Source organism: Camarhynchus parvulus, chromosome 2 (genome assembly GCF_901933205.1).
Source record: "Camarhynchus parvulus chromosome 2, STF_HiC, whole genome shotgun sequence".
Lineage (NCBI taxonomy): Eukaryota > Metazoa > Chordata > Aves > Passeriformes > Thraupidae > Camarhynchus > Camarhynchus parvulus.
The window spans coordinates 45,931,315-45,946,843 of NC_044572.1; the positions used below are offsets into that span (position 1 = coordinate 45,931,315).

Below are 15,529 nucleotides of genomic sequence, written 5' to 3' on the forward strand. Positions count from 1 at the left end.
CTTCTGCCTTCTGGTATGGGGGATGGTTGTTTTCATTCCTCTGCCTCTCTGTTATAGCCACATTTTCTTACAAGAGTATTTTTCAAAGTGGCAGAGAAAATGCCTTAGCTGGCATGTTTTTTGTCTCAGCAGGCTTTACTTTTCAGATGGAGCTGCTGCAGGGTAAATCCAGTGGCAGCGTTTTCGCTGTGTGCATTACCTTTTACTTGCTAAAATCATTTTGTACCTCTGAAATACCTCCAGTTAAAGCATGTAAGTGCATGAATGTCCCAGGTTACACGTCTTGCTTGCTCTTTCTCCAGGGAAATGCAGCCATGCCCTGAGATAAGGGGCATGTCTCTGCCAGCTTGGTTTATGATTTTTCCAGGGAGGGAACTGGTTACTCTGCAAAGGTATCAGGCTGGGAGCAGTGATGGTGAGCCCTGTGAAATCTACCCAAGAAGCACAGTTAATAGTTCAGCGGGCCCTGCTGAGCTCCCTGTGGGTTACTTTGTCAGACCCACATCTGGAGTTTGCTGGGCTGTACAGCAATGTATGGATCCTCCTGAGCAGCTTTTCCAGGAGGAAAAATCCTCCTTGGATTTTCCAGGAGGTCTGTGATGGAGCTGGAATGAAGCACTGGCCACTTGATTTTAAACCGTGGCTGTGTTTGTAAGACAGTGGTTTTTCTGTTTTGTTGTGTTTAACTCCAGCAGTAGTAGTGTATTTTTAGAAGTGTAGTTGTATATGTGGTGGCAGAAAAAATAATAATCTTCTGCTGCTTTTGTATATATGAGTTTGGTTTTCCCAGATGAGACTGAGGGTTTTTCCTCCTGAGTTGTATTTAGAGTTATAAACTCATCAGGACTACATGTGTTTTATTTGGAGCTGTAAAATTGGAATAAATATAGAAAGATGTTAATGCTTTTTAATAATAGCTGAGCCGTGAACTATGCCCATTTCCCAGCTGTCCTACACCAGCTGCCCTGCCTCACCTCTGTTTTTAGTAGAGTATTTCACCATCATCTGACCGAAAATAGGAAAACTGACAAGAGAAAGTGTTTTTTGCATTTAGTGGCAGTTTCCTAGAGGCTCAGAAGTCAGCTGCTCACTCTTCTGTCCTTTCTTAGACATTAATTTGAAATTAATTTATCTTCTCCCGTGGAGAGGTTTCCTGGCTGCAGCCAAGGCTTTGCTTCAGTTACCTCTCACCCTCTAGGGCGAGGCAGTCTCTGAACTGCCCTTGCACCCAAAGCTCCTGTTAAAAATAATCCAGCAGCAGGTTTGAGCTGTCTTAAATTTCTAAAATTACTACCATGCAACTGGTACTTTAGAAAGAAACACTTTTGATCCTCCTTTTAAAATGAATTTTACAATCTTTATTTGGAGACCAGTGCTGGAAAAGTAGTTGTGGTTGCAGAGGTATCCTTGGTTACGTCTGTTTGTTTGTCTGTGTTTGGTTAAAAATTAACTTAATCCCATTTCTAATGAGATGGGTTGGTGAGGGTTGAAAGGATAGCGATTTGCTGCTTATTTTAAAAGTCAGCCCTTTCCAAACGTTTCCAGTGCAAGATGAAAAGGTGTGGATGTCAGGTGAGACTTAGAAAGATGGAAAGAAGCCAAGTTCAGCAAAGTGAAGCCCATTTTCTCTCTTACCCAAGCTGTAACTGAGAAATGTGCTGAGTAGATGTGCTGGGGCAAAGGGTTTCAAACTGAAAGTAAAATTAAAAAACAAGGCTAGTGAAAATTATGGGGAGGTGGGGAAAGAAAGGGGTGTGGGAGCAATGATGACATTTCCCTCAGTAGAAAAGACTGTGTTTCAAAACAAGGTAGAAAAGGCGAATGCAAGTCATGGGCATGTAAGTGAGAGCCTAATTCAGCTTGTTATATTTAGGAGAGTAGTCATGGAAGATAAAGTCCTTCCTATTGTGGCAGTGGCCATACTAAAATGGAAACTGGAGGCAGTGGCAGCTGGCAGGATGGCATGGATGGAGGGGAAGGTTTGTGGTGTCATGGGATTCCCAGCACTCCAAAAAGAATGGTGCCAGAGGTTGGCCCCCACAGTAGTGGGTGTTTTCCCTCATGTGCACAGACCTCTACAAGCAGCAATGTTTGCAAGAAACCCTTCAGTGCAGGGGATGGTTTCCTGCACTGCCCCTGTTCGCTTGCTCCAGGGCTTTGTGGCCTTACCTGCTCTGGGCTGACTTTCTGCTTCATCAAACCTCTGCACTGTGGCTGTCTGGGGAGGTACAGGACATCCTGCCCTGCACTCAGGGAGGAAACCCACTCGAGAGGAATCCCACCTTTTGTAGCCCAAAGTAATCTCCCAGCTCCACAGACCATCAGTTGCTGTGGGGATAAAGGGCACACACTCTGTCGTTCATTCAGAGAGGACACATGCCCCTCTGCAGGCTTTCTGTCACCTGTGTCACTGCAGGAAATGTGATGAGGCCATTTCTGTCTGCCAGAAAAATAAATACTTATTTGGTGTTGTCTTTCTAGCTGCAAAGCGCATCTTGAGCAGTCTGTGTTGAAACTCTGGTTTCTAGTTGAAAAGTAAGTAGTGCTTTTAAGGTCAAGTGGAGTTCATCTTGGACACCATCCAGTACAAACTTGACTTTGAGAAGTCAAGGTTGCCCCTGATTTCAGTCCTAAAATTTCTTCCCTGGTGAAACACTGAATATCCCCCACTCCAATAAATAAAATATACAAAATTACCTATTAAGGTAAAGCATATTGTCCTCTAGATATTTATAACCACTGTCCTGCTGTTTTCATTTGAGCAAGGATTTCTAATTTTGCTCCTAGCTGGATTTGTGTCCAAATGTGCATTGGCTTCCCCGACACAGAAAATCAAGAGGGTCTAAGAAGCAAGGGGTTAGGTGGGGGGTGATACCCCATATAGTGCCAAATTTCCTTCAGCTTCCCAATACACATATGTTCAGAGATAAATGATAGAGCAGTTTGTTGAACAGGGCTATGCAGACACTACAGGGTTCAGTTGGCAGGAAAAAAATGTACTGTCTTATCTGAGCCAGTGGCATGTAATGCAGAAAATTTGGCTTGGAGGTCAAAACAACAGATTTATAATTATTACTTTGGCATAAATGTCTCGTTTATCTTCTTGTTTGTTACAGGGCAGAGGCACAAACAAGGCAGTCTTTTGCAGAGAGGGAGAAGAAAAAAGCTTCAGGCTCTTTCTGCAGGATTAGTAATAAATTATATTACTTTACAGGAGGGCTATGAAAGTAGGTTAAAAAAAAAAAGGCCTCCAAACGCCTTGAGCTGTTTCCTGCAGTCTCAAGGTGTCTGTTTCCGCCTTGGGGTTTGGGGGTTTTTTTGCAGCTTGTTGGGCAAAAAGTTGTAGCTATCAAATGGTTTATTACACATTTAAATTAAATCACTAATTTGTACCTCCTCAGAGGTATAAAAAGATACATGTGTCTCCAGGTGTTGATATTTACAATTTAGGTAAAGAGACCTATTAGTAAATAGGTCCAAATTTAGTAAAGAGACCTTACAAATTATATACTTTTAGCTAGACTGTATCACTCTAACCTTTTGTGTTAAGTTTTAGTGTTTTCTCTTGGGTTCAGCCAGGCTTGTATCCAAATGCCACAGGTTGCCTGGAAAACAGACCTTTATGCTCTGCTGGAAGTGTAGTTTAGAGCAGAAGAGTCTTGCACTTGAACCACTTGGTCCTCAAGGGGAAATCTGAAAGCTAAAAAAGTGCAAGGGAAATGTTGGAGATGGCTGGGAAGGAAATCAGTAAATGAGGAAGGAAGTCAGAAAGGAAGAACTGATTGCAAGTTGATTTGAAAGGAGTGCTTGATGTTGAACTACAACACGAGGGCCAAAGTGAGGACCAGATTTTGACTCCTTGCTGCAAAGAGTTGGAAGCCTTGCACAGATTACAGAAAATGGTTGCATAGATTACAGAAAAAAAGGTTGGAAACCTTTACTAGATTACAGAATTCAGTCTTTGACATGTGAACATCACCACTTTACTTTATTTTTCTTTTCTATTTTTGCAAGCTCAGATTAATGTTGATATCAGTGCAGAGGTTAACAGACTGCTGTTCCAGGGGCAGACTTTGAAATCACACAGGCTGGCTGCCTCTTGCCACCCTCTGTCTGTATATATTTTATATTTAATATTTCACAACATAGTTGTGTTTAGAGGTATCAAGGGTCATTTACTACACTAGGTAGCTAAGCTATCAAAGCAGTGTTTTCTGCAAGCATAACTCTCTACTTGGCCTAATTAGTCTTGCCGCAGTGACTACGAAGCATGGCTACTTACAGCAATGCAGCTCTTGGTGTCTTTGGGCTAATCATGTGGAATAAACATGTCCTGTATTGGTATGTAACTCCTAGAAAAAGAAGGCCTGGTTTTTATTGGCACAGTTTCATAACTTTGCAAGCAGAAAGTCACCTTTTTCTGCCCATGTGACTTAATCCCAGACAGCAGGATAGTAAGCCTTGCCGAGTGGATTTCTCCAAGGCCACACGTATGTGTATGGTTGTCTTCAGATGCAGAAACTGCCATCTCTTCTGATGGAGACAGAACTTAGTGCCTATAATTGGATAAAAACCCACCACACCAATCAACTCACTTGAGAAATGTGCAAATCTTTGGAGTGGAGAGTGCAAAGCATTGTCAGTAATCCACCCTCAGCATCCCTCCAGTAAAATTATCATGCCAGAGTCTGCATAGTAAACAGTATGATTTTTTAGCAAAAATAATGTCAGAAAAGATTCAGGGGTGCTTGGATTTACAGTTTAGGGGACAGGTAATTAATCAGTATATTTTTCTGCTTCAGTCTAAATGGTTGTTATGTTCTTGCTGACTTTTTGTCTTCAGTCTCAGGTCACTGATGAAAAATCCTCTTGTTTGTCACAAGAAGTGCTTGCTATAGATGAGAAAAGCCAGGACAGCTTTTACAGTAAGGTGACAGTACTTGTTCCTCTCTTGACCAGATTTCAGGGCAGTAGTGATATGAGGCCTGGGCTGGAGGGGCTTTGGCATGGATCAGGTGTCCTCAGTAGATATCCTTGATGGAAAGGTGCAGATGTTCAGCTCCACAAGGGGATGGATGCAGTCAGGGATTTACCAGCGTAGTAGTGGTTTCAGTCAATTGTATGTTTTAGTGCTGGCTGAAAGTCTGAAATCATTAGGACAATGTGAGGAGGAAAAAAAGGTTGAAATCTTTTGTGGAATAAATTGCTAGTCCTTCTAGTCTTTCTATTTCATAATGTCACCTTCAAAGTACTGTTTTCTGTAAAGAACAGGCATAGGATTAATTTGTGCTGTAAAGATTTTAGTGGCTTTGTTGCAACGTTTTAATGATACTGTGACTAATTTTCTGAGTAGTATCTCAGTAAGTAATGAGGCCCTTTCCATAACCAGAGAAATTTAAAAATTACTTTCTCATATTGTTTCAACATGCAGTTAATTCATCGAGGTCACAGAGATTGCCTCCCCCTCCTTCCTCCTCAGAGGCTCTGTGTTTCAATGAGTCACTGGGTGACAGGGTGGGAGGCCAGCTCTTGACAGCCACCTAATTTTGGTGCATTTTGGGGAGCTGGGCAGCCATCTCCAGAGTGATGCAGAGTGGCTGAGCACTGGGATGAAAACCAGTTCCTGAGCAGGGACTGTCTGGATCAAAAGTGCTGCTTTGTCCCAGGGTGACTGTATTTTACCTCTGAATTTTGATACTTCTATGGGTTTTCCCTAAAATGAAGAACTCATTAATATCTTCTTACAGTGGTTTGCCTGATGGCAAAGGAGAGGTGTTGCTCAGTTGTGTGGGGTGCTGTGGTTTTGCAGTGTTTCTGGCTGGGGATCCATTTCCGCCCTCACCTGTGCTTGTGTTGCCTTTAGAGGCAGCTGGCCTTTCTTACGTGTGCATGTTTTTGGCTTTCAGGCATCAGATCATTTCCTGAGAGTTCTGAGGAATAAAGCAACACTTTTTAATAGCAAAAAACTGCCAAGTCTTTTGCTTCAGTTTGTTTGCTTTTTTCCCTACTGCCTCAAATGTATGGTGAGAGCACAGAGCATACAACTGGTGTACTTGAGAGAGACTGAGCATGTTTCTTGCTAGCGGAGTTACTGTGTCACAGCACAGTTTCTTCTTGCAGATATCCTATCCTCCTGTCCATGCTTTGAGCAAGACTTTGGTCTGTCCTGGGCTATCTGCCATTTGCCTGACTTGGAGGATGTACAGCCATTGAAGTGACCCTTTCATGCAGGCTCAGTTCTAGAGCAGATTGGAAATGCTGATGCTTCTGTGTCAGCCTGAGTGCTGCATCCAGCTTTATCAGTGGCCAAGAGAAATGGAAAAGATGTCAGAAATGAAGCAGAGCTGTCTGATGCCTGACCTTGTCTGCTGCACATGGTGGGACACCATACTGCCTGTCAGCAGAGTGTCCACGGAGGGCTCCCAAAACATACACGCTGGCTGAATTTAACGTGCCATCAGTAATCACATATCCAAATTTATTTTACAGCTGTGGCACTTAAAAAAGCACTGGTTTTTGTAATGACAGAGGCCCAGGGCTGTCAGTGTGGAAGGGACCCAGGAGAAGCTGCCAGTCAGCAGTGATTTTTGCCCATCTGCTATGCAGATACCACAGGGAGTTGCATAGTGCTTAGATAAGTAGTAAGTGAAGCCCTCACACTGCCTCTCCAGCAATGCAGCAATCCTGGTTGTATATCTCCATAGAGCCCTGGGATCCAGACATGGCCCTGTTCTGTTGTGTGCATTGACAAGCTATCTCTTGTCTTTGAACATAGGTTTGTGACCCCATTGTTTTTAATAAATAATGGAAAAGCAACTTCAAAAGAGAAAGTTAAGTCCAAATCCCCAGCAAGCAAATCACGCATCTCCCAGGATCCTCCTTGCCAGGGACATTTCAAGTCCCTGGTTAAAGTCTCTCTGCATGGTCTTCAAAAGGAGAGAGCCATCATTTGAGAAAACAGTGGACAAAAGCACTGGCATCCTGGGAGTGCAGCCTGATGGCATGCCTATTATCAGCTGCTAAGCAAAGTGTGTTTATTTTAGCACAAAGGCACTAGTGACTAAGCTTGAAATATTTTGAAATTGGTGCTGAAATGACCTCGAGGTCATCCTGAAGGTCTCACAGCTAAACAGACTAGACAGACATGTGAGGGATGAGCAGTACATAAAAGCTCAGGGCTCAAACTTCCTGTCAAAAGATGAACAAGATAGCTTGTAAAAACAAGTGAAGACAGTAAAGTTAAAATGCCAAAGAATTTTAATTTTCTGAATCTTTTCAGGTGTGAGATTAGCTAAATTCAGGATGAGGTAAAAGTGAAATGCAGTCAGGAGCCAGCAGCATAAGACATGTAGTAGAACAATTGATCCTGAAAGCAGCTAACCACACTTAAATATTTCTGGGTTTGTCAAAGGATATTTTATCTTGATACATGTTGAAAGTAGGCAGTTATCAATATGTGATTCCTTATATGCCATTTAACTTCTCAGTCTTTCCTTTTGGTGAAAGTAAAACAGCATCTCCATGCTCAGATGAAACCTGTGCAGCCTCTGCAGGCACAGTCAGAAGCATCACTTTTGAGAGGGCCTGGTTTAGTTCAAGGCACTGTCCCATGGCAGGGAGCTCAGTGCAGGGACAGAAGTCGCTGCCACCCTGCTCTGCACTGTGGGGCAGTCCCAGTGCTGTTCCTTTTACTGCTGTGGCTGCAGCAAGGACATGCATTTCCCAGCTCCACCGGGCCAGTCCCCAGCGCAGCCTCGGAAGTGAGCTTTTCCTGCATCTTGCCTTCCCAATTGTATGATGAGAAAGTGCTTCCTCATCTCAAAGAGGCACTGGGAGAAGTCCGTCCCAGAAGTGCACAGGGAGGAGTTGAGAGCAGCAGGGAAGAAATGGGCTGTGTTTGCATGAACCACTCCCACAGTGGCTGCGGGAGCACCTGGTTACTCATGGGTTTTGCTAATTTCGTTTTATGTTTCTGTCAGGAGCTTAAAGAGAGTCATGGTGAACCAAAAATAGTTAAAATGCTTACCTCTTCCCTAACAAAAGTAATTAAATCATCCCTGCCCTGCCTCAAAGTGCTCTTGGCGTCAGGAACTCTTCAGGGACTCACACAATACCAACAGCCAAATTATAAATCCTTTACAAAGGGTTTATCCCTCTGCTGAATGAGTTTACAGCAGAAGCCCAGACACAGCATGCTGGCTGTGGCACCTTCACTGAAGGTCTGTTGCCATCAATCTTAACCTGCTAATGTCACCATGTTAAAAATACACTGGGTGCAGAATGGCTGGTAAATGCTTTTTTTGTCACCATGGAAGAATGGCATTGTGGCAGTGATCCAAACCTCATCCCTTCTGTTGGAATGTCTGCTGCTCATGCACCAGGCCTTCATCCAAAGAAGTGTTTCTTGTTGCATGGCCCCAAGTGTATGTTTTTCTTCACTACTGTCAGCTTGTCTTTAAGGAGACACATTGCATGCAGGTGGAAAGTCACTTGGGCACCTGCCCGTTGCACTGAACTGGAGCCCTTGCTACCATGTAATTTAAAACCAAAGTTACATGGTTTTGGTTTTTTTTTATTTTTGGGAGTGCCAAATCCCAGTGTTGCATTTCAATCAGTGGAAGATTTTCAGGAGTACTTCTTGCTGCATTGGGCTTGTTGTTAACTTGCTTAGGACCACCCTTGACAAACGTGGTGCAAATCTCAGGTATTCCCATGCCTCTCCTGTCCCTCCTCGGAAACTGTGACTCTAGAGCTGCTGGTGAGCATGCCAGGCTTACCTGTGGACAGGCAGACACACAGGTGGGGTTATCATGCAAATACACACCCTGGGTTATGAATCACAAAGATTACGTGTCCCAGATTAGATACTTTCTATTTTGAACTCTGGGTCCTGTTTCAGTTTCAGCAACCTTGGCAACAGAGGGTGGATGAGAAAAATCAAAGTGGGACACTTTCAGGATTGTCAGGTTTTCTTCCATGCCCTATCCAATGTCTGCATTGATGCAAGGATGGGCTGGTGTCCTGGGTCATCTCTGACCTTCAGGTTACATGGTTGTCCCTAGCAGGGATTTGAAGAGAATGGGGGGCAGTGACTGTGATGGGGCCATGTGCTTTTGGCTCCTACACTGGTCCAGTAAACACAGAGCTGAGCAGTGCTCACAGTTTAACCCCAAAGTTCCTGCACATGCAAACAGGGGCTTGTTCCTTGAGAAAACACACTGCCCTGTCCTCCACCTGCCCCACTGCCTGAGACTGGGCACTAAGGACTACTGATGAAATGCTGGTCTGGCTCAATTCACTGGCAAAATTTTGGAGCTTCCCTGAAGCATCTTGATTTTGGTAGGTGCTCCACCGGGACAGTTCCCAGTGCAGCCTGGGGAAGTGAGCTTTTCCTGCATCTTGCCTTCCCGATAGTATGATAAGAAGGTGCTTTCTTACCTCGAAGAGACACTGGGAGCAGTCCATCCCAAAAGTGCACAGGGAGAAGCTGAGAACAGCAGAGGAAGAAATTGGCAGCAGGAGTTGTTTCCCAGCCTGAGGGTGCCCTCTGGCGTATGCAGAAGACTGTAACACTTGTTTCTTGAAAGCCCACTTGTTTCTTGGGTTTACTCGTCTTCGTCCATTCCCTAAAGCTTTGCAGCCAGCGTGGTTCTTTGCTGAAGGCTGCCAGGTAGGTGCATACCATAAGGTGACTCCCAGTCCAGTCCCATGTGATGTTCACATCTATACACCCAGCAGATGACAATCACTTTTTTAACTATACTGGCCACATTCAGCATGTTAAGCAGGAGGCTTCTGGGCCCCAGTGTCTCAGACCCAGTTTCCTTCCAGCAGTACCTGGTAGGTATCCAAAACCAGCCTGCAGCAGGTCCTGCTCCAGCTGTGCCCAGGCAGTGCTGCTCCCCTGCCCTGGGCTCTGTCTCCTGGCACGTGCTTGGGCCTCCAGTGCAGAACCATTCCAGTGCCAGGCTTGCATTTCAAACCCTGGGCTCAGTAGGGAAACCAGGCTGCAAAGAGGTAGGGGCAGCTTTTTATAAACAAACAAAACCTATCCCTTTTTTCTCAAGGGAAGTTTAGGAGTGGTGGCAGTGTGAGCAAACATTGCCATGATCACATGGAACTGAAAACAGACGGTGAATGGGAGGCATAAACATGAAAGCTGAAGTAAATACAAATCCTTTCCATATGTAGAGTCCTTTCTTGGAAAAACTTTGTCATCTTGTCTTGATTATGACATTTGGGTTTTTTTTTTTAATAGTTTCAAAGCTTTTTGTTGGCAGCTGCAGTAAGAAATGTGCTGGTAGGTAGCAGAGAAGCTTGTTGAGTGCTCTGGTGTTGCACTCTGCTGGGGCAGAGCGAGTGCTTGGGTATTGCAGTGCCTTGTCTGGCAGCCGCTTCTCATAGCAAAACAGTAAGGTCGTGACATTTTGAGGAATTAAGTGTAGGTCACTCTCTGTATGCCCTTTCTTCTTTCCTCCTTGCTCCTTTCCCTGGGTGTTTTCCAGCATGAGTCAGTGCATCCTCCCTCACTCTTCCCAGGGTTACAACACATGGTAATCTGCCAGGAGATGGTCCAGGCTTGCAAAGCTCCTACTTCCTACCCAAAGGTGGGACTTCTGTCCAGATCCACCAGCTGGCATTCGTCAGCAACCACCAGTGGAAGAGAGTTTGGCACGCTGGAGTCTGGGAAGACCCATGCTGGGGTTAGGTGCTCTTTTCCAGCTGTGTGACATCTGTCCTTGGATGTCTTCATTGTTGTTTGCTTCTCAGCAGCCAGGTTTTGCTCACATTTTCTCCTTGCTCTCTGCTGATATTTTTCTTATCTCTGTGGTTTTTTCCTTAGGTCGAAAGCTGAGAGGAAAAGCCTTTTATTTTGTCAATGGAAAGGTGTTCTGTGAAGAAGACTTCCTGGTAAGCACCCAGTTGACTCTTGTGATGAGACCTAATAGATATCTTAATGGATATCTTTCTGTTGCCCTCAATGGATTTTGTGTGAGTGTACCTAAGCATGAAGCGACCCCTCAGCCTTTTTTTTATCTGCACCCCTCTCCTTGGCTGGTGCAGATAAAAATCCATGCACCCTTCTGCCCCTGAGTCCTGGTAGATGAAGCCTTCCTTGAGACTTGAAAAAGGTGTATTTGCTTACTTATTGGTGAATCCTAGTGATTTCTGTCAGAGAGAGGTAAGGTCATCTTTGTTCTTCTTATTATATTCTACGTAGGATGAAAATAAAAGGATTAAATGCACCTAAAATATTTCATTTTCCAAGTTTGCATTTCCTTCAGACAGATGATGTGCTGTGCCCAAGGTGCATGTCATGGGCATGATAGACAGTCCCTTATCAATAAATCTCAGGAAAAACACAAAAAAATTGTAGTGAGCCAGACTTGATTGCTGTCCTACCAGGGAGCTGGAACAATACCACTGACCTTAGAGAATCTTCAACAGAATTATAACCATATAACCAAAGAAAAATTTGGCTTTCCAGGCCTATATATACAGATACTGCAACGTAAGTATGTGATAAACACAAGTAGGTTCTTGTCTTGTAGATTCATGTGGTCAAATAAGCATGTAAATAAGTCTTATTAGTAACTGTCTCATTTGCATGTGCATTTATGGTATTTATTTTTATACTTTAAATTAAAGTTAAATTTTGCACTTGGAAGTTACAGGAACTTGTACTGTTTCTGAGCCTGGGCGCTTAGAAGCACATCCACACCTTTATATAATGAAAAAAGATTGTAAAATTTAGTTTTTCTGTCTAAGGAGCGCAGAAAAAGGACCAATAACAAATATGCAAATAGCACTCCACAGTACACTGTTGTCTATGCTTGAGTGGCCTTGTGAAATTTTAAGTGAATTCTTTTCTGTCCTTGCAGTATTCTGGTTTCCAGCAATCGGCTGACAGGTGTTTCATTTGTGGTCATTTGATAATGGACATGGTAAGTGATAATTGCTTTAGGAGAAAAAACTCCCACAGCTTTTTACAAGAATGCATCAAAAGAAAAATATATTCATATCCAATGCTGTCTGTTATCATCTGGTAGTTTGCCTCATGTAAGCCTGGTATCAGAAGGAAAATCCACTGAGCCTTTTGTTGATTTGTTGATTTTTTCAAGGAAGTGAATCTGGCACCCTAGTGTATGTCATGCAGAGACACTGCTCTGCCTGTTTTCAGTGGGTGTTGAAAAGCAGAGCCTCCAGGTCTTTCATTCCTTTTTTGGACTTCTCTGGACAGTATATTTGTAATCCTGTTGATGCTTCCTGCTCAGCAGTGTCGTGGCTCTGCCTCCCTTGCTGTGAGGCATCAGTGGAGCTCTCTCAGCCTCTCTTTCCTGCAGTCAAGCTGTGACTTCCCATGTGTATTCTGCATTAAGTCACTTTCTTGTCTTTTTTTTTGTGGGTACTGATACTCTGGGGAGCAGGTTTGACCCAGGGTGTGTGATCCAGACCTCAGTTTAGATCTGTGAAGCAGGATTAGCCTGCAGCAGGTACCATCCATTCCAGATGTGCATGGGGTGGGGAACACTCAGGGGGTCAGCATTCAGTTATAGGAAGTTCAGAGGGAGACTGGTATAGCTGGTGGTGTAAGGCTACAGCTGAGGCAAAGAAATTAGGAATCTGGTTCACAGCATGCCTCCCAACATTTTCTAATGCTTATCAGTAATTATCTTTGTTTGCCTGCTTACACTGGAAAGCATTATAATTGGAACTTCCTACTCAGAAGTCTGATCCTTCTACTGACGGACCATGGTATTCCAGGTAGTGAATTGCAGCTGTTGAGTTCAACAGTTTCCATTGTCTGTGCTAATTAGAAAGCCAGGCAAGCAAGTACAAAGCCCTTCAGTATGTAAGGAATTATGAAAACCTAGCAATAATTCTAGTTTCAACTTCTTGTGGAGAATATAATAGTGTATTTCATTTGTTCCGCTGGTACATCTTGCCTTGTGATCTTGCTAAGTATTCTCTACTTGTTGACTTCAGAAATTATTTTCTTTCTTTTGAATTCTGTCACTTCTATCCTTTGTCATGCTAAACACCTTGACTGAGTCTCTAAATTGTTTTCATATGCATGCTAATAATTAATATCTGTAGAGCCAGGTGCTGTGTATTGATTCCAGCTGCCCTTTCCATCCTTGTTAACTGATTTTTCAGATGAAACAGGTGAAAAAAGACACAGCCCTGCTGACGAGTATGCAGCATTATCTGGTGTAAAACTGTGTGTTTACTATTTTCTTCCTCATTGGCTCTTCATGTGCATTTTTCCTTTCTCTTGCTCTGTTGCAGATCCTGCAGGCTCTAGGGAAATCATATCATCCGGGCTGCTTCCGATGCGTCATCTGCAACGAGTGTCTGGATGGTGTGCCGTTCACTGTAGACTCTGAAAACAAAATCTACTGTGTCAGGGATTACCACAAGTAAGGGCAAAATAAACAGCAGCGATGTTCCAAGCAGCAAGCCTCTAATTTAGCTTTTCAGCTAGTTAGGAGTGCAGGTTAGTAAAATAGAGACAGGGTTAGAAGTTTTGAGGATGGGGCTAAACCCTAGAAATTCCTCCTCTCTCCTCTTATCCAGCTGTTGACTCTTGTGTAACTCTGATGAAGCCAAATAAGCTCTGGGCTTCAGAGGTTCTCTGCCCATTCTGCAAAGCAGAGAGAGTGAGAAAGAGTGCTCCTGAGTGTTCAGTGATGTACAAAATTAGTCTGCTTTAAGGTAAGCCTGTGAATGCCTGTGGAAATCAATGTGATTTACTTTTTGAGTAGTTGAAGGGCTGAATTTGACTTTTAAAGAACCGCCACTGAATCTGCAAAGCAAATCTTTTAGCCAGTTCTAAATTAAACAATGGATAAATCCACTTTAAAAATCACTTCTTATTTAAACAGTAAAATAAAATGGCTGTGCTCTTGGCTGGTAGTTATGGTATTAGAGCTGCACACATTTTGTGTATCCTTCTGGCTTGCTTTGGTCCTTGCTCCATTTTCTGAGCAGGGAGAGTATTAAGTGTTGCTCAGGCAGCCCTTGGAACTCTTCTGTGTTGTGCCAAGACTAGAGTTGTTACAATCCCGTTGCCAAGATTAGTGCCCTTGTATGCCATCATTATTCCGAAATAATTAATATTTCCTTGCAATTTAATTTAATTATTTATTGTGGTATAAGACCTTAAGAAGCTGTGCAGTCATGTGATATTTTCTCAGAATTTTTCTGCCCAGAGGCTGCCACTTCTTTTAATGTATCTTTCTGGGGACAGTCCTGCTCAGTCTCTCCTCATTTTCTTTCCCAAATTCACAGTAGCAGCCAATAATTTTACAGGAAGATTTTGTATTTTTTCTGGCACTAAGTGTAAAATATAAGGTCTCTTTTTGCCTGATGGAGCAACGTGTGCCAAGCATTACTTAAAATACATGCTAAAATGAATTTATGATCTCAGGATGCAAAGCTTTCCTGTGGATAAGTACTTTACAGCAGCAATTTCACATGTTATCACTGAGAACATACAGACCTCTCTTTTTATGTTGATCCATAACTTGCCTTCAATTTCTCATTGCTCTTCCAGAGTTTTAGCTCCAAAGTGTGCAGCGTGTGGACTTCCCATTCTGCCATCTGAGGTGAGAGCCTTTTATTCCATATCCTCTTGGAGGAGGAGTGTCAGGCCTTGCTCTCTTTCACACTTGACCATGTGTCAAAACAAATGTGCTTGTGGATGGGGAGAGATGGTTGCTTCCTCCAGAGTGCAACCCTTTGGTCTAAGCTCATGCTCTGTTCTTGAGATGTGACCCTTCTTTTGTTCACTGGTGAAGCTTATAGCTCCTCTGCCAGGCTGCTTTTTTCATCTCCTGCAGGATTACGCTGCTACTAGTTTTATGTTCAGGAGAATTTTCCTTTATGTCAATAGATGCTGGTGGTACTCATGAATGTCCTCTGTGTGACCACTCTGAGACTAACACATTTTAATAGTTGGAGATGAATCTTAGGCAAAACTAATTTACAGTGCTGAAAAATGTGATGTATTGAAATTACCAAGTTATTAATTTGTGATTTCTGATAGATGTTACTGTTAAACAGAGAACATTTTTACACTTCTGGTATCACATTTTAGAGGATATCTGCAGTCAGTCTATGATGAAGCTTTACTGTAAAAATAACTGCAAGTGGCAGGATTTATTTGTGGTCTCCAACCAGCTGCCCAAATGCATTTCCTCAACATTCATTTTGTTGCAGGAAGCAATCTACAGAGTGCATGTGTCTGATCCTGCTGTAATCCTTTGTAATTTCTGCTTTGCTCCAATGCTCACAGGGGTCTGATGAGACCATTCGGGTTGTGTCCATGGACAAGGATTACCATGTGGAATGTTATCACTGTGAGGTAGGTCAGCAGCTTTCTCAGGGAGTGGGTGCTTAATAGTCATAACTGCTATTGTTTTTAAGATGGAAATAAATCTCCTGCCTTAGAGCATCAGTAGCTGAGCAATTCAAATCTTGCAGTGTGAGACTCTTTCTGTCAGTGACTGAGGAGTTTCCAGATTGA

The 15,529-nt window shown here is 43.2% G+C and overlaps 1 protein-coding gene across 1 annotated transcript in view; it reads left to right on the top strand.

The window, feature by feature from the left end:
- The window catches only part of LIMD1 (LIM domains containing 1), a 32,716-nt gene that overhangs the window by 11,190 nt on the left and 5,997 nt on the right, over positions 1–15,529 (top strand). Inside the window, exons 3-7 of the mRNA XM_030971782.1 lie at positions 10,844–10,911; positions 11,883–11,945; positions 13,291–13,421; positions 14,558–14,609; positions 15,299–15,367. Coding sequence (XP_030827642.1) covers positions 10,844–10,911; positions 11,883–11,945; positions 13,291–13,421; positions 14,558–14,609; positions 15,299–15,367 — 383 coding nt within the window. The remainder of the gene's footprint in view (positions 1–10,843; positions 10,912–11,882; positions 11,946–13,290; positions 13,422–14,557; positions 14,610–15,298; positions 15,368–15,529) is intronic.